The sequence below is a fragment of the Urocitellus parryii genome, chromosome 7 (assembly GCF_045843805.1).
Source record: "Urocitellus parryii isolate mUroPar1 chromosome 7, mUroPar1.hap1, whole genome shotgun sequence".
Classification (NCBI taxonomy): domain Eukaryota; kingdom Metazoa; phylum Chordata; class Mammalia; order Rodentia; family Sciuridae; genus Urocitellus; species Urocitellus parryii.
The window spans coordinates 171,656,387-171,676,652 of NC_135537.1; the positions used below are offsets into that span (position 1 = coordinate 171,656,387).

Consider the following 20,266-nt stretch of genomic DNA (forward strand, 5'->3'; position numbering starts at 1 on the left):
AGGTTCATAGTTACAACATGTAAACACTGAATTTTTAAAACAAATATTAGAACTTATGAATGTAAAAATTATAGCAAGAGTATTAGGAGGTGAAGGCTGTAAAATGATAGGGCTCCCCTGGTCTCAGGGTTTAAACACAATGAATATGTGTGGGGGACTCTATTGAGATTCTAGGCTTTGTTAGTGGAATACTTAACATTTTTCTCTGTCCTTAGAACCCCACTATTAATCTAGTGAATTCTGTATAGTCCTTCTCAGAATAGTATTTTTAAATTTAATAAAAATATGTAAAAAATTATAAAAATCATATTGAGGTATAGTTGTCAAAATATTAATAAATCAAAATTGTAATATAGTAATATATGTTTCTAAATATATGCAACAAATATAACAATCTAGTAGTGAGCCTGCAAGTAATTTTTGAGTAATGATGAGGGTAAATAATATGTACTATTGATTCATCAGTGTAATGAACTGTAAAATATCTGTGACTTTTGTTAGTCATGGGTATTACTAATGCTACCTTGATTTGATGATTACTTTCATAATTGAAAGAAAATGCTACACTTCAGTTAGGATAGTAAAAATAAAGATGGAATTTTTTTCCCTGGTCAAATTCACTGCACTCTGGTTAACCCCCCACCCCTTTACAAAGAATATCAAAAGCCTTAGACAACTGAAATATTTTGTTTTAACTCTTATTAGTAGTGACACATTCAGAGAGCAAGCCCCTACTCACTCAGCTAGCTAGAATTTTATTTTATAGTTTCGGTCAACATTTCTTCTCCTAAACTCTCAATGCTTGTAAAGGAGACCCCTCCATAATACCAGTTTATCATTTTGAATAAAATGCCCTTTAAAAATAGATTTTATTCTTTAGAACAATTTTAGATTTACAGAAATTTAAAAAGACAGCAGAGAATTTCTAAATATCCTGAGCTAATTTTCTCTGATATTCACATCTTATGTTATTTTGGTATACTCGTTTCATGAAGGATTGAATGAATCTATGTTGAGATGTTATTTGTAGCTAAAGTAGATGGCTTTTTTTTTCATATTTCCTTAGTTTTAACCGAATGTGCCTTAGATTATATATCTGTTGATCTTTTGAAGGACACTTTTTTTTTTTTTTAGTTTTTAGAGATAATGAATAAAGCTTTTGCAAACATTTACCTAAAGGATTTTATGTCAACACAGTTTTCAAATCACTTGGGTAGGAGGATCTTGATTGCTGGATAGCATAGTAAGAATATGTTTATTTAGGTTATTTAAGAAATTCCAGTTGCCTTCTACTTTGTACCATTTTAGTTCTCTACAAGCAAAATGCAAGTTCCTATTTCTCTGTGTCTTTTCCAGTATTTGATATGGATAGTTTTATCTTTGCCAGTCTAAAATATGTGTATTGGTATATCAGTATTGTCTTAATTGTCAGTTCTATAATGGCATGTTACTTACACATTTTTCATATGCTTCTTACCATATATATGTCTTCTTTGGTGAGCTATCTCTTTCAATATTTTGCCCAGTTTTTGGTTGAGTCATTTTCTTATTGTTGAGTATTAAAAATTCTATGTGAATTTTAGATATGTCTTCATGAGATTTATATTTGGAAAATTTTTCTTCCAGTTTCTGGCTTGTCTTTTCATTCTCTTAATGTCTTTCACAGAGTGGAAGTTTTCAGTTTTAACCAGGTCTTACCAACTCTTTCTATCAAGGAACATGCTTTTGGTGGTATATGTAAAAACTCATCATCAAACCAAAGGTTACATAGTTTTCTTCCATTTTTATCCCTCGTATCTTTTCATCTAGAAGTTTTATAGGATTATATTTTATGCCTAATACCTATTCTTAGTTGATTTTTGTGAAAGATACAAGGTCTGTATCTAGATTCAATTTTGTGGGGAACACAGATTTCCACTTGTTCTAGCACCATTAATTTGGAAATACATCTTTCTTCCCTATTGAATTGCTATCATTCTTTTGTCAATTTCTGTTGACTGGGGCTGGGACTGTGGCTCAGTGGCAGAGTGCTTGCCCAGCACATGTGAGGCACTGGGTTTAATCCTTAGCACCACATAAAAATTAGCAAATAAAATAAAGGCATGCTATCTATCTACAACTACAAAAATATTTAAAAAAAAGATCTGTTGACTGTATTTGTTGGGTTTATTTCTGAGCTCTCTATTTTGTTCTATTGATCTATTTATTTATTCTTTCGCTAGTATCATTCTCTCTTGATTTCACTTAGCTTTATAATGTCTATAAGTTGGCTACAGTCAGTCTTCCAACTAGATTCTTCAGTGTTTTGTTGGCTCTTCTGGATTGTTGCCTTTTCATACTTCTAATTCAAAACTTTAGAATTAGTTTATTGATAACCATAAATAACTTGCTGCAATTTTGATTAGAATTTTGTTAAATCAATAGATCAGATTTGGGATAATTGATATATTAATAATATTGAATTTTCCAATCTGTGAACATGGAATAATTCTATACGCACATCTCATTTTATTGTGCTTTACTTTGTTGCATTCCACAGGTGTGTTTTTTATAGATTGAAGGCTTATGAGCAACCATATAATAAACTTGTCTGTTGGCACCATTTTTTTCTAATAGCATGTAGTCACTTTGTTTCTCAGTGTCAATTTTGCTAATTCTCACAATATTTCAAACTTTTTCAATTTTGCTAATTCTCACAATATTTCAAACTTTTTCATTGGTATTAGATCTGTTAGGATGATTTGTGACCAGTGATCTTTGATGTTACCATTGTTTGTTTTGGTATGCCATGAACCACACCCATATAAACACCAAGCTTAATTGATAAATGTATGTGTTCTGACTGCTCCACCAATCACCTGTGTTTCCCCTCCCTATACCCTCTCTCCCTGTCCTCAGGATTTTCTGTTCCCCAAGATACATTATTAAATATTAAATAAATTTATGAAGTATTAACTTGTTTGTATTTGTATTTCCTTATTGATTAATGATACTGAACATTTTTAAATTTATTAATGATTTGTATATCTTCTATGGAGAAATGTCTATTTGAAGGACTGGAGATATAGCTCAGTGGTACAGCAATTGCCTATCATGTGAGACTTTTGTTTTTTTCTCCAGCACCACAAAAATAATTAAATAAAATGTCTGTGTAAGTGCTTTGCCCATTTCTGAATCATATTGTTTCATTGTTGCTATTTTTGGGTTTTAGTAGTTCTCTGTATATTTTTGATTTGCAAATGTTTTTTTCCATTTTGTGGATTTTTTAATGTTGATTTGGTTTCTCCCATTCTGTGGATTTTATACTGATATTGTCTTTTGATGCACAATCTTTTTTATTTTTATGCAGTCCAACTTGTCTGTTTTTTTTCTTTTGTTGCTTGTGCATTTGGTGTCACTAAATTCAATAATGGGAAACTCTTGCCATTATCTTTTTTTTACTTAATTTTTTTTCATTTTCAGTACATTAAATTTACTCATAAAACATTTTGAGAATGAACATTTTTTCTTTTTAATGGAGTATAATAAAATATAAAACCCAGATAGAACATTTGACATCAAATATTAATGTTTTAAAAAATTTACAAACTTACATGCACTTTTTTGGAATTGACAAGAGAATGACCCCATGACAGGAGAATGTTCCTTTATTCCAAAAAAGAAAGACTGTCCAATAGAAACTGAAGGTTTTAGTCTTGGTTCTTATGCCTCATCTTTGTGTCCATGTTAAAAACTCATGCTTGTGACAAGGGTTATCTCAGTCCTTATGTGGTTGGACCTGGGGACCACTGCTCCCTCCATTGGTGACCAGGGTAGGGACCGTCCACTTTAGCCTCCACCAGCACATGTATGGTATTCCAGAATACCATGAGTGTTGATTAAAGATACTCACTTTAATTCAGATCTTTGGTACTGTTTAACAGTCAACCTCTTCAGACTCTAGTGTCACTTGATTTTTTCTTTGGAACTCACCTGTGCTCAGGTTCCATAGCCCTGTCCCTGGGGTTGAGATTGAGCAGTTAAACAGTTTCTCTTATGGTTTAGATATTAGGTACCCCCAAAAGCTCATGTGTGAGATAGTTCAAGAAGTTAGAAGTGAAATGACTGGTTTATGAGAGCCTTAATCCACTGATAGGGATTAACTGGGCAATAACTGTAGGCAGGTGGGGTGTGGCTGAAGGAGATAGGTTCCTGGGTGCATGACTTTGAGATTTATATTTTGTCCTTGATGAGTGGAGCTCTTTCTGCTTCTTGATTATCATATCCTGAGCTGCTCTCCTCTGCCATACTCTTCCATCTTGATCCTCTGCCTCACTTTTGGCACAGATCAATATAGTCTGCTATCTGTGAATTGAGACTTTTGAAATGATGAATATCATTTCAAATGCTAAATAAACTTTCACTCCTCTAAAATTGTTGTCATGTCTGTTGATCACAATGGCAAAAAGTTGATTGAAGCAGTTTCATTTACAATCTTTAAGACTTCAGCAGCTAATGAATGCCACCAGTTACCTGGATGTAAAACTAGAGAGGCATCAGACAGAACATACAAAAGTAGCAAGGGTGACAAGGAAGAATGGTGGCTTGATGAGGCTGTGGTCCAGTTTCCACTGGGTAGGTGCCTATGGCATCACTCATGAGTGGAGAGTAGAGCCTGTGCTGGCCTGTGTTGCAGGGAACCTCACAGAAGATGATGTTTATTGCCCAATTTCCTATGAACATTTTATAGTTTTAGGTCTTATATTTAGGTGTTTGATTAATTTTGAGCTGGTTTTTATGTATGTTGTTATATAGGAATACCAGAAGTATTTTGGTGCACAGTGTTTTGATGCCATTGTAAATTCAAATTGTAAATTTGAATTGTAAATTCAAATTTTATTTTTTTTAAAGAATTTAACATCTGTTTTATTTATTTGTTTTTTTTTTGTTGTTGTTGTTGTGCTGGGAAACGAACCAGTGCCTTACATGTGTGAGGCAAGTGCTGTACCACTGAGCTACAACCCCAGCCCTCAAATCCTGTTTTTAAGGTCTGGTTTACTTATTTATAACTTAAATGCACTAAAATTTACCTTCTATAGATGTTTAGTTCTGTAAGTTTTGGCAGATGTACACACTCTGTAAATGCCACCTTAGTCAAGTTATAGAATATTTTCATCACCTCTAAAGGTGAGAAAGTAGACAGATATTCCTTCCTGTTTTACATTTACTGTGAAAGCATTTAATTAAAAAAATTTTCTTTAGATGTTAATGACCTTTATTTTAATCATTTATTTATATTTCGTGTGGAGAATCAAACCCTGTGTCTCACTCACGCCAACACAGTGTCTCAACACTGTACCACTGAACCACAACCCAGCCTGCTTTAATTTTTTATAATTAATTATGTTGTTTGCAGGATCCTTTTTACTTGTTTGAGGAACTATAAAAAATGTATTTCTAGGGCTGGAGTTATGGCTCAGCAGCAGAGCGCATATCTAGCACATGTGAGGCACTGGGTTTGATCCTCAGCACCACAGAAATATGAACAAATAAAATAAAGGCATGCTGTTCGTCTATAATTACAAAAAAATTTTAGAAAATGTATTTCTAGTTTGTAGTTTTTAGAGTTTGTATCATGACTAGGTGTTGAATTTTATCAAATGCATTTTTGTGTCTAGATTAGTATGTATTTTTCCTTTTTTATTCTGTGAATATGGTGACTTACGTTGATTGATTTCTAAATGTTAAACCAACCTTGCTTTACTATGATAAATTCTCGTTAGTCAAATTCTGCTATTCTTTTGTATATTGTAGGATTTGATTTAATGTTTTAATACAGATTTTTGCATCTAAATTATCAGGATGTTGTTAACACAGCATTGTCTTTCCTTTACTATCTTTTCCATGTTGTGTTATCAGGATAGTTCTGGCATTCCAATTGAGTTGGGAAATGATTCTTCTCTGTTTCTGAAATAATTCATAGTATTTGTACTGTTATTTCAATGTTAGATTAAATTCAGCAATGATGCCATCAAAGTTAGGATCTTCTTTTTGGGAAGATTTAAAATTATAAATTCAATTGTTAATACCTGTAGGGTTCTTATAATTTGCTTTTTGTTTTAGCTTTAGTAATTTGTCATTCAAAGAACTTATCCATTTCATCCTTTTAGAATTCACTGGCATAAAGTTGTTTATAATATTCTCTTATTATCTCTAGGGTGATTTGTACCATCTCTAGGGTTTTATCCTCTTTCATGACAACATTGGTAATATATATATATCCCCCACTTTTTTTTTGTCACCCTTGCTATAAGTGTATCAATTTTCAAACACTTAGGTATATCAATTTTTAAATATTTTCCAGGTGTCTTTTGTTAGTGATTGTATGAATTCATTGACTTAATTTTTTCATAAATTAATATTTAAATTCTGTTCCATAGACCATACAGGTTTTTCTTTGTTTCAATAAAATTTTAATTTTCTATAATACTTATTTTGGTGGAGGCAATTTTTTGTTTCTCAAAGCATACTCATTATGTACTCTGAATTTATTTTATTCATAACCATTTTCTTTTTACTGTTTTTAATTTTGGGAACCAGCAATATGAGATTACAATCTTAATGAAAATTGTTAATAATTATTTATTTGATATATTTTTTTAATGTAGTCATTCACTGTGGAAAGTATGGTCCTTCCAGTAAATTGGCCAATTGAATATTCATATGACAAAATGCTTCTTGAACCTTTATATTACTTAATAAAACAATTCTAGGAACATCTCAAATTAAAAATTCGTATAAAATAAAATGTGTAGAGGAAACTTTAGGAGACTATCCTGGTCTGGACTACTGGAAGACTTCTTAAAAAGGAAATTAAAACACTAACCATAAAGAAAAATGCTGGTAAACCAGAATATATCAAAATAAATACCTTTTGTTTGTCAAAGGATATCATTAAGAAAGGGAAAAGGCAATTCAAAATGGAAGAAATATTTGCAATTCCTTTATCTAATAAAGTTCTCTTTTATCCAATAAAGCTCCTTAATACAGTAAAGTTTTTAAATATATAAATAATTTTTATAAATCACAAAACAGAAAGAACAGCAACCTAAATCAAAAGGATACTGGGTTTAAACAGACACTACAGAAAAGAGGATAGTCACATGATTAATAAACATTTTAGAAGGTGCTCAAGACTTTATTTCTTTAGGAAAATTGAAATAAAATAATTCAATATCTCTACAAATTCACAAAATGCCTAAATTTAATAAAAACCATAGTTCCTAGTTTTGTCAAAGATGCAGAATCATAAGAAATCCTATATAGTGCTATAGAGATGTTAGATTTTTATATCTACCTTGAACTTTGGTAGTAACTACTGAAGCTTAATATATATACATCTTAGTACTCAACAGTTTCACTGCAAGAGGTAACAAAAAGAAACCTGTGCATAGGAGCAGTATAAAACATGTCTGAAAGTCCTAGCAATATTATTTTGAATAGCCTGGAACTCAGAATAGATAGATAAATAAAATGGGTAAATTATTTCCATATATTTGCCAAGTGAAATGCTGTTTAGAGCATTGAAACTCCACAATATGGGTGAATTTCACATATATAAGAAGCCTGACCCCAAATAGAATATGCTCTGTATTGCACTTATACAAAATTTGAAGAAAAAGCAAAGTTTATTTGTGATAAAGTCGCACTTTACCTTTGGATGAAATATGACTAATAAAGCTCCAGAGGGCCTGGTAACATATCGTCTAGTGGTGCATGAGTGTTTTCAGCTGTAAAAAATTATCAATATTTAAATTAAAATTTGTGCATTTTTTTGTACATATTTCATATTTCCACAACAAGCTTATGAAGTAAATCAAAATATGTTGCTCCTTATGCCATAGGAGTTGAAATTGGGATTCCTTTTCAATTTTGACTCTTGCAGGGTTTCCAACTAAGTTTGTGAAGAGGCAACATTTCTATCTGTAGGGCTAGATATAATCTATATTATGCTGATATAAGCTGTATAACCAAAAGCTCATGGGATATTTTATATTTCCTAAGACTTGTTGAAAGTTATCTCTATGGTATTGCACACCAGAATAATGTCCTTGCCTCAACTTTTTCTTATTTCCCATTGTCCTTAGCATACTCTTGGCACATTAGGTTTTTAACCTGGAAGGTTTATAATTTTTGATACTTCTCATCTCCCTCATTTAATATTTTACTGAATCATTTTATTTACTTCCATGAAATTTTTGTTGGATCTGTTCTCTTTCCTTCTGTTCCAGAGCTGCTGGTTGAGGTCTGGCCATTGTTGCCTTGATCTTCAACTCCTCCAATAATTTGCCACTGCTTTCCCTGTCTTCTCTTTCTTCCACATCTGTTGAAAACAAAATTGTCCCATTTTTCTATGATTAAGAACTGAATTCCTAACCTAATGCCCATTATAATTTCTGCTTATAACTCATGTCATTTCAAGAAATCCAATGTAGTCTTCCAAATGATTTCCTGTGTATCCAAGGTAATTTATCATTTCCTGTACAATTTTTGGGCCCTTTCCTGATTTTTGTTACATACCTCTGAATTTTCCTTCTAAACAATCTGTTACAGCTTGCAAAACAGTATGCAAGAAAATATGAAAAGATGAATAATTTTATCCCAATTTTAGGCCCCCACTGTTTAATATCCTTTCAATTCTCTGTATGCAGTTAAAAAATTATTCTTGCCAAATATTGTTGTTGTCCTTGAAGTCCATCATATTATACCTATAGATTTTCCCTTGCCATTACAAAGTTTAAATTCCTTTTATTTACTTTGTGCAAAAATATGCCTTAAAATGAATAATAAAAAGAGTAACTGACCTCACATATTTTTCTTCTTAAGTCAGAGAGTTGGTGTCAGCATATACAAAAGTAATTGATCAGTTAATGTAGATCTGTAATACCTATCTGCATATCAGAAAACATGTCAACTTATAATGACAGTTATGTTTCAGCAGATGATCAGTGTTTGAAGAATTAGTATCAGAATTGTCTTTTTTTAATAATCTGCTTGTACCTTACCAAGTTTCTTCTTCTCACCTCTCTTTTTTCCTTTCTTCTTACAGCCTGATTGACTGCTGTTTTTTTTTTTTTTCTTCTTCTGAATCCTTGCTTCTGTTTGGTTTTTATATTCCTTCTCATGACTGTTCTATCTGGCACATTACCATCACTTCCCAATCTTGTACAAATCAGAAATCAGTCTTCACAGACAGGTACCAACTAGTCTGTTTTTGCCCACATGGTGGCTATAGGTATAAATAATTAATCATACATATATAAACTCGCATAAAATATGTTTCATTTTTATACATTCTTTGAATTATTTGCTAAGGACACTAGGAAAAATAATATTTGATAACCTGGTAAAATTTGGTCTTAGTTATGGTGCAGTTAGCATGGACATCATGTACGACGAGCCTGAGGGAGTGTGCTGATATGCTGAAGGAACTGGTTCCAGGCTTACTTTCTTCGTCTTCATTGCTGTTGAAGTAATTGCAGTATGGTTTTTATACTTATGGGGTGCTAGAGTAAGAGGGGTTATAAAAAGATAAGCATATTAGAAAAATCATCATGTGGGAACTATGGTAAATTCAGGGTGGGGGATCATTTGATTTTTTTCAAATGGGAGAAAGACTATACATAAATATAGAATTAATTGATTCAACTGTTAATCCCCATTATAGTTAAGAGTTTTTCAATGCAGTTTGAAATTTGAGAGCCATAAGATAATCATATAATAACCATTAACATTATCGCAAGGGTGTTAGGGGAATAGATATTGAGATTTTCTTTTTAGAGCATTCTAGTTGTATATTTTAAAACTGATTTCTCAAAGATAATTTTTGTCATTTTTAAAACTGATGACTGTGGGAGACCAACCTTACACGTGACTCAGTGACACTCCCCAGCTGGGTGCTGAGGCTCTCAGTCAAAGAAATGTGGCACCCTTCTTGGGTACAAGGGTCGGGGTCTCTTGCATGGGTGTGTCTTGCTACAGCCCCATGGGTGGAGCTATGCTCACCTGTTCCTTTGTAATATAACCCCTTGCCCTATTTAGGATAGAATCTTCCATGGAAGTGCCTTGTGTGTGTCCCCTTCTCTTACTGTGCCCTTGGATGTGGCCTACCCAGGTGTCAGTCAACCTGCTGACAGTGGACACCATGAAGATACTCAGCCCCCTGAAACCTGACCCCTTGCCTCATTTGAATAGCTTCCCTCAATAAAAGGGGTCAGTGCATGCTCTCATGCTCTCTCTCTTGTACCCAAGAAGGGTGCCACATTTCTTTGAGAGCCTCAGCACCCAGCTGGGGAGTGTCACTCAGTCATGTGTAAGGTGACTTTTGACTTTATTAATTCAAGCTAACAAAGGTATATATTTAAGAAATCATTGGGCAATGAGCACTCTGTATTTCAACAGCATATTTAGGGAATATTTTGTGGTAATAGATTATTACTTCTGTCGCTCTTCTACTGCTGTTTCCTTCTTACATAATATCATGTTTCTGAGTCTCATTTCACTTGTACTAAATACTGCTAATACTGAGTTAATATTGCTAATGCTGAGATAGGATAGAATTTCACTAGCTTGCCTTTTGTTATTTTTGTAGTTCTAAGCTATAAAACACTGTTGCCCTCAAATTACAGAATAAAAAAAATATCTTGCAAATGTTTAATAATGTAACATTTTTTTTAAAGTACTAGGTATTGAAGTAATGAACATTTGAGATACTAAGAAAGGGACCTGAACTGTTTCCAAAGTTTGATTTAGCTTCTCTTTGTGTACCTTCTGTTATAAAATGTTATCTCTTCTCATGCTATTTCGGCAGGTTCATTTTCTGTAATCTTATGAGCAGAATATTGTACTCTTGGAGATGTTATAACAATGGAGTGAATTTTGGTTCAGGAGATATTGAATCAAATTCTTTTCTTCTTACTATTTTACTAAAAGAACAAGTAAAAGAGCAAGGTAATCAGTTTTGCTCATATCTAAAACTATATTTCTGGTACCTACCTCATAGTTTTGGGGGAATGATTAAATGGCCTAAACCTTATAAAATACTTAGCACATTGGAGCTGGGCATGTGGCTCAAGTGGTAGCATGCTCGCCTGGCATGCATGCGGCCCGGGTTCGGTCCCCAGCACCACATCTAAGCAAAGATGTTGTGTCCGCCAAAAACTTCTAAAGAATAAATATTGGAATTATCTCTCTCTTTCTCTCTGTCTTTCTCTCTCTCTTTAAATAAAATAAAATACTTAGCACAGTGCCTGGTCTACAGTGACCACTCAGAGGCTGCTCTTGTCATCATCAAAATATGTTGGTGGTCCATGAGACCCTGGGTATTCAATTGGGGAAGATATTTACAAATATTTGTCCCTAATGTGGTAAGTTATATACCTTGTTTTTCTTTCTATTTTAAAAAGTGCAGCATGAGATCTACCTCTTAACAACACAGTATCTTTAATTAGATACACAATGTTGTACAGAAAATTTCTAGGACTTTTTCATTTTCCTTGACTGATATTCTGTAGCTATTGAATAATGGGCTCCCTGCTTTCTCCTTCTCCTTGCAACTGGTAAGCACCACTCTACTTTCCGAATCTGTGTATTCCAGCATTCTCGGTACTTCAGATCACTGGAACTATGCAGCATTGTCTTCTGTGACTGTCTTCTTTCACTTAGTGTAATGTCCTTAAGGTTCATGCAAGTTTCAGCATATGGTTAATTTTCCTTCTTCTTTGTGGATGAATAATATTACATGTATGTATGTATCATTTTGTATTAGCCATTCACTATGCATGGACATTTACATTGTTTTCATTTCTAAGCTAATGTGAATAGCTGGAGTGGAACATAAAAGGGCAAATATTTCCTTTAAGATTATAGTTTCAATTTTTTTGGATGAATACCCAGAAGTAAAAATGCTGGATCATTGGGTATTTCTCTGTTTTCAAATTTGGGAGGAACCTTCATACTCTTTTCCATGGTGGCCACGTCACTTTACTTCTCATCAGTGGTATACAAGGGTTTCAGTTTCTCCACATGCCACCAATACTTGTTATTTTTCTGTAGGAACCTAAAAGTTTGCCAAGACATGGAGGAGATAATAAGGGTGGAAAAATACTACTGTCATCAGGGATGCTTCCTTCTTGTCAGTATTTGTCAGTTCTTATAGAACATAGTTATATTCAGGAAGAGTGACCAGTGTCCACACCGCAACATTGAGCAGGAAAATGAAAAGGTCCCACTTTCCATTCTTTCTGCAGTTTTTCAATAAGCATATTCCATTGGTTTCTTATTTTAGATATAATAGGTTTTTGATCAGTTTGATAACTCCTGAGTTAAAATTTCAGGTTCACTGTATTATTCTTACTCTGTTCAATGACCGACAGACAGTTGAGGTCACGGTGTTATTTCAGTGTCCATCATTTTCTTCTCTGAAATGTTTGATATCTTTCCCTTTCATCTTTTTTCTTTTTCTCATAAAAAATGGTTTATACTTTTATCTGAGCATTTTTTCTCCTCTTTATAGTATTCAATTATTCATATCATAGGAGAACTGTCTGGATTTTCTGACTGATAAAAACCCCCTTTCCTTAGGCAAAGTCTGTAGAATTGTTTATTTGTATCAATTTGGGCCCTTTGTATTGTTTAATTTCTTTAGCAATTAGGTTATTTTCTGATACTTTATAATCATATATTTATTTTCCATTAGGATAAATTATATAAGAAATAGATTTTAAAAAGTTCTCTTCATATGGGGCATATATTTATTTCTTTTTTGGATTTCCTATATTCTCTTTATATACAACACACAAAACCCCTCACTTCACCATGTGTTATGGCTTGGATGTGAGTGTCTCCAAAAGTTCATGCTTGCAACAATGCAAGAAGGCTTAGAGGTTGAGTGATTTGGGTTATGAGAGCCTTAACCCAATCAGTGAATTAATCAGTAGTAATCTAAGGTGGGTAGGGTGCGGCTGGAGGTGGGTCATTGGGGGCATGCCTTTGGGGTATGTATTTTGTGTCTGATGAGTGGAGTGTCTTTCTCTCTTTCTCTCTCTCTCTCTCTCTCTCTCTCTCTCTCTCTCTCTCTCTCTCTCTCTCTCTCTCCTGCCTGATGTTCATGTGAACTACTTCCTTCTGCTATACTCTTCTTCCATGATGTTCTGCTTCACCTCAAGCCTCAAGAAATGGAGCCAGCTGCCTATGGACTAAGACCTCTGAAACCCTGAGCCCCCAAGTGAACTTTTCCTCCTCTATAGTGTTTCAGGTTGGGTCTCTGAGTCACAGCTGTGAAAAAGCTGACTAAAGTACCATGCATCCCTTTTCTCTGGGATCTTGACTTCTCAAACCCTGGCTTTTCTGGCCTTGCCGAGCTCTATTCCCTTGCCCTGCCCTCATCCTCCAAGACTGGAAAATGCCTCCAGGGTAAAAGCAAATGGAGAATGCTGAGCCCCTCTGCAGCTTCTTAACTGCCTTACCACCCTCCTTGTACAGCCTCTAACACCTAAACTAATAAAAAAAGTTCTTAGTCTTTCAGTTTTTTTGTTTGTTTGTTTGTTTTTGTGGTGCCTGGGGTTGAGCCCAGGGCCTTGTGCATGCGATGCAAGCACTCTACCAGTTGAGCTATATCCCCAGCTCAGTTGTTCTTTAAAAAAAAAAAAAATTGGGGAGGGGTTATAGATGGACACAGTACTTGTATTTTATTTATTTATTGTTATATGGTGCTGAGGATTGAACCCAGTGCCCCACATGTGCTAGGCAAGTGCTCTGCCACTGAGCTACAACCCCAGCCCCTTTCAGTTGTTCTTAATGGGAATGTGTTCTACTGTGAGCTACTTCTTCAGAGCCAGAAGTAGGATTTTCCCTTGTAGGATTTGTAGTTGGAGCTTGCATTTATATTTCTCATACATCTTGTCTCTTTTTGGCAATTTCTGAAGAGGAAGGGATACAAATAATTTTTATTCCACCATTTAAAATTGGAAAGCCAAAGATATATTCTTTGTTTCTTCCATCCAGTACATATGTAGGAAACAGGGGTGTTTGGAATATGTATTAGAAAATTGAAACTGTCTTCTGAAACAAATTCCTGAACAAGAGCACTCCAAAGTAAATAGAATGCTTGAAGAATGAACCTGGACATCTGATAGGTGTCAGGCTCTGAGCCAGGAATTGTGTCAGTTATTAAAATTTGATCTATCTGACATGCTTTTAAGGTAGATGAAATGATTTCCATTTTACATATTTGGAAGGTGTTACACCAAAATTTAACTTTATATCTATTTGGTAATGAAGAAGGGATGAGAGGATGAAAAGATGTGAGATTTTAATGTTATTTAATATTTGAACTTTATTTTAAATGTTTATCTTAGAAACTGTATAAAAGGAACATAGTACATCTTTCCTATTATTCATACACATTAGAAGTTTACTTGTTAAATGAAAATCAGTCATCCCTCCAGCTAATGCTTGCTACCTTAATTTTAAATATAAAGTACCTAAGAGGTCATAAGCACCTTTGTTGAGGTTTTAAATTATAGTCCTACCAAGGTGAAGAATACAAAATAGCTTAAATATCAAATGATAGAGGCATGATTTAGTTAAGAGAAAATTTTGAATACTGTGGAAAAAATACAGAAAAACTTTTACTAAAATGGAAATGATATTCAAAAAAGAATGAAAATTTGTGTACTAACACTATAATTCTGTAATATAATATTTTTATATACTTAAATAATAAAAAGTATATTGGTTATCTGATAACCCTGGTAATAAAATTTGAGAGTTATAGATTTTATACTTAAAATATGATTACATTGTTTTATAATTTGAAAAAGTTTTTGCAGCTTCAAATGAAGAGAAAAGGGCACTGGTAATTACTCACCTAATGAACCTAAGCTAATAAAGAGATGTGAAGAGAATGTAACCTTCTAAGGATAGGGACTTTGTCCTATATGCTGCCACATCCCTACTTCATGGAATATTTGCAGACTCAGTAAATATTCACTTAATTTAATGAATGACTTTAAGCATGTAACTGTGCTGTTTCTAGTTTATCGTAGAAAGCATTTTTTTAAAAAAGATGTTAGAGATTGATTTAATTTTTACTATTGTCATTTATGATGCATTTACTTATTTTCCAAGCTCCTTTATGGTAAAAAAGTGTTATACAAAAGTAAAAGACTTTCTCAACAATAACTTATTCTTTTAGAACCACATGGTTAAAGAACTGGAGGCCCGTGTCCAGCAACTGACCGGAGAAGCAGAGAACAGTAATTTACAGAGACAGAAACTAATTCAAGATAAATTGGAACTTGAAAGATGTTACCAGATAACATGTAGTGAATTACAAGAAGTAAAGGCAAGGTATTGTCTGTAATCAGATATCTATTTGGGGTAGCTACTTATTTTTTTAATATTTTGTTTATTTAGTTGTACACAATACCTTTATTTCATTTTTATGGGATGCTGAGAATTGAACCCAGGACCTCACATGTGCTAGGCAAGCGCTCTACCGCTGAGCCACAATCCCAGTCCCCTCTACAAAGTACTTAAATATTAACTATATAAATAATCTGTAAAAATTAATCATACCATGCACATTTAATCTTAAAGTCCCCTTTAAACATGAGAGGCATATGTTTACAGTTAATAAAAATGTGCCTACTTATTTGACATTTTTAAGTATAATAGAATTAATTGATTATAAAATTCCACTTTAGAGATTGGTTCTAAAAATATTAGAAATCTATTTTTTTATTGCTTTTAGGCGCAACTTACTGCATAAAGAAAAAGACCATCTTATGAATGATTATGAGCAAAACATGAAACTATTACAAAGCAAACATGATGCCGATATAAGCCTTCTGAAACAAGAACATGCTCTTTCAGCTTCGAAGGTATTGAATAAGCTGACAGATATATCTACACAAAGTAGTTATTTTCTTTGCTCAGCCTGTAGCCATAGACAGACATGTAGAAGCTAATTGGAGTTTGACATTAATGTTACCACCACTTTTTATTCTTGAAATAATGGGAACTTCGAGAATTTTTATTATTTAAAATGTTGCAAATGTTAATGTCTGATAGAATATACAACATAAATGTATGTAAATTACATTCTTCTGTAAGTTAACCCTTGTTAGTATGAAGGTTTTAAAAGGAGGAAACCTATAAATTCTGAGAAGTCGTTTTTTTTAATGCATTTTGTTGAGTAATGATATATATTATTACTGTCTTGAAATTTTGACTCTGCTTTAGTTTTGTAGTTAAATTTTTTTAAAAAATATTATTTTAGATGTTGACAGACCTTTATTTTATTCATTTATTTATACATAGTGCTGAGAATCAAACCCAGTTCCCACACCTGCGAGGCAAGTGCTCTACCACCGAGCCACAACAACAGCCCCGTAGTTTTTTTTTAAAAAAAATATTTATTTATTTTTTTAGTTGTGGTTGGACACAATACCTTTATTGTATTTATTTATTTTTATGTGGTGCTGATGATCAAATCCAGGGCCTCGCACATGCTAAGCGAGCTCTCTACCACTGAGCCACAACCCCAGCCCTAGCCCATAGTTTTATAGTTAAAATTTTTTAAGTTTTCTGTAAACCTATTTTTTATGTCAGTATTGCATTTATAACATTAAATACTACCTGGTACTCTATTTATATTTTTACTTTTAAAAAATTAATTTTCTGTTCATTAAAAATAGTTTTTATTCATATAGCTAGATAATTTAAACTTTGATTGAATTTTCAGGGGGTACGCATATATTTTTTGAATCAGAATTTATAAGATGGTGCAAAAATCAATATTTGAGTTTTTATTCTTCTTAAAATCCATCAGGCATCTGATACGATTAAAGAATTAGAACAGAACATCTGTCAATTAAAACAGCAGTTACAGGAATCAGAACTTCAAAGACAGCAGCAACTAAAGGTGAGACTTGGGTTTTTACCCAGAACAATGGCCCAAACTCCCCTTTCCTTTCCTTGATTTATGTTTTAAGATGAGAGTCAATTAAAAAAACAAATCATATAGCAGATAACCCTTTCTGATTCTTTTATTGCATTGCATAATTTTAATTTTATTTTATTTACTTAAATTGAAGAATTGGATACTAATAACATGTACAGAATAAAGAACAATAGTTTTAATTTGAATGATCTCTCTTTTGAGGTTAGTTTTAAAAAATAAACCTTATCTAAAAGTATGTTATTTCAGAATAATTTTTCTCTTTTAAATCATCCACGTATTTTCATAATCTCCCTTGTCCTCCTCTTTCTTTTTCTTTTACCTTTTGGTTTTTCCTTTCTCTTATTGCCAAAAAGTACCAAAGATTAGTGTATGGTATAACTTCAAATTTGTTATTTTCATATTGACCCAATTGGCCATTCTTAACCTCCTAATCCTAAGGATTGAAAAGTTCCTCTTACACTTTACTGCAAAGTAGGCACTTTTGAGCACAGTAAACATCTTCAGACAGCTAAAGCCTTTGGTCCTGTAATATGGAGGCACTCATATACTTTCTACTTGTAGCCTAGAAAATTGGGCAGATAGGGCTCTCCTAATAATTTTCAAAACTCTGAAGTTTGACATTTAATGGATTCATTGATTTCATTGATTTTCTCATTATATTGACTCTAATAGCAATTTTAAATAATAAAAATAAACATTTACCATTCACAGGACCAAGAAAATAAGTTTCAAGTGGAGAAAAGCCAATTAAAACACAACTATGAGAAAAAGGTAATAAGTTTTGTGGGAAGTTATAAAACATTGAAAATGGTAGATGAGGTATTTAATGGGGTCTTAGTTTTATAATGCCATACATTTTAACCCTTAAAGAATAATTTGTTTCCAAGTTGATTTCAACCACAAAGTAGTGAATATTTTTTCGTTATTTTTTATTTTTATAAATAGCTTCTTCAGGTCAGTTATTATTTACATCAATATTAAAACACTGCTTGCATGTTTAATTTATTATCTTTCATAATAATACTTTTAAATTATATTTTCTTTCTACCAACTTAAAAGTATGATACAATGGGAGTTATTTTATGTTATGTTATCATAATGTTCAATGAGAGCATTGAATATTTAACCAAAGAACATAAAACAATGAAAGAATTGACTACTACTTAAAAATTACTAGTTATTTTTTATTATTTAGAATAGTGTATATTTCTACTGATATATGTTAGTATCCTTGTTATCAGTAATAACTAGGGGTATATTAACATCTTTGGCAGTAAAATACAGTGTTTTATGGATTTGTGACTATGAACACTTATGTTCTGAAATTGTTTGCTATCAGTGGAAGGGCATTTGAAATACAAGGTTTTGTGCTGCTTTTATAATTATTTGTTGTTCTGACAAATGAATACACTTGTAAAATTTACCTATAATGGAAAAGGAGAAAGAAGTTAATTCTTCAATTAATTAGAATATATACAAATTTAAATTAAACATGGTTTACATAAAAATTTTTAAAACCTTTTATGTTACCACCTCTTACTTATCCATATAATCAGTTACTCAGTACCTAGCCATTAACTGTTTACACTGGTCAAAGTGTCATATTAGATAATAAGATGAGGTTGTGGATACATTAGGCATAGACCCTGCCCTCCAACAGCTTAATGTAGAAGAAGAAGAATGTTTCTGTTTTTAAGAAATGTATTTTTACTGACACATACTGACTTGTGTCTGTGCTTTTTAAAATTATTAATAGATTTTCTTACTGCTGCAATTTTAACACAACTCAGTGCAAGTTTTTAGGTAGATTTTATATCTACAAAATTGATAGCTCAACAGGAAGGGGAAGTAATGTTTTTATTGAAATAAAGAAGATTTTCAGTTTCTATTGTCAAGCAATGTGGCTTCATAAATATTTTCCTTACCAAAAGAAGAACATGTGTCATCATAAGCCTTGCTTCCTATGGTATAAAGCATCTGGATCCTCTGGGTATACTTGTTAGTTCATTGTTCATTCTTTGGGCAGATTTCTGACTTTCCTTCCATTAAAGAGCATCTTCCTGGGTCTAGTTGTGGCTCAGTGGTAGAGTGCTTACCTAGCATGCATGAGGCACTGGGTTCGATCCTCAGCACCACCTAAAAAAATAAATAATCAAAATAAAGGTATTGTGTCCTGTGTCCATCTGCAACTAAAAAAAAAAAAAAAAAAAGAAAAAGAAATTCTTAAAAACAAACAAACAAAAACAGAGCATCTTTCTAGCCTCTTGCTCCATTACGCTTTATGGTTAGTCTCCTCCTGAGAGGTGGTTATATGTGTATCTGTGAAATGGATGGGCTGGTGTTAAGAGAAAGGCACACACTAATTGTGAAAGAATATATTCCTTTCCTGAACTTCTCGAAGTTCTGCTGAGGGCTATTAAATGCATAGCTAGACCTAAAAGGGCAGTCTTTTTTTCTCTCATTATCTTTTATTGAATATTTAGCAACTAAGTCGACTAAAATTTCTGAGGCCAGTCCCTTTACCTGATGAATATACACGAGAGAGCAAATATGGGAGCTCAATTCATCCTTATCCAGTAACCTTTCAACCATTTATGTTCTATTTCATTCCAAAATTTAGGGAGCAGACCTAAATTTTCTTTATTAGGCATAATATTCCTTTTCCTTGAGCAATCAGTTTACCTAGCTTTTTAATAGAAAGTAATTTGTTAAAGTGTATTATTTTCAATGTATGTTAAACTTGTTTAAAATCAGAGCAACCCTAAAAATAAAATAAATATTGCATATTTTCCTAAAATTATTTGTATTGGAAGAAAATGTTGCTCATCATATCACTTTTTATCTACAAATAATTCTATAATATTCCCCCTTTTTTAAAAATTTTTTTTAAATTTAATTTTATTTTTTTTAATTTTTGATTGTTCCCCTTTTAAATTGACATTTGTTCTTCTTTCTTTATTAAACCTGCTGTGATCTCAAGCCTTGAAGATTTGATGTCTTGTACTCCCCTTGGGGAAAATCCCTTTGGACTGCTCAAAGAGCTGACATAAATCTCACGTAGCCCTGGACTGTGTAACTTTATAGCTAAATGGATTGTATAGGGCTTTTGTTTGTGAGACAGTGTTACAGGTGTGCACATTCAATAACATTGGGCATAAAATTCAGTTCTAAATATCTGTTCAAGAGGAGGAAATACCATCCTAAGTTATTTCCTCATGCCAGTACAAAAGCAGCAGGATAGGACCATACCATTCCAATTTG

General features: G+C 32.8%; 1 protein-coding gene across 2 annotated transcripts in view; it reads left to right on the forward strand.

The window, feature by feature from the left end:
* Cep112 (centrosomal protein 112) overlaps nucleotides 1-20,266 on the forward strand; it is a 448,365-nt gene that overhangs the window by 105,842 nt on the left and 322,257 nt on the right. For both annotated transcript variants that reach the window (XM_026406648.2, XM_077800819.1), the window contains 4 exons: nucleotides 15,236-15,390; nucleotides 15,794-15,923; nucleotides 16,874-16,966; nucleotides 17,717-17,776. In XM_026406648.2, coding sequence (XP_026262433.2) covers nucleotides 15,236-15,390; nucleotides 15,794-15,923; nucleotides 16,874-16,966; nucleotides 17,717-17,776 — 438 coding nt within the window. The remainder of the gene's footprint in view (nucleotides 1-15,235; nucleotides 15,391-15,793; nucleotides 15,924-16,873; nucleotides 16,967-17,716; nucleotides 17,777-20,266) is intronic.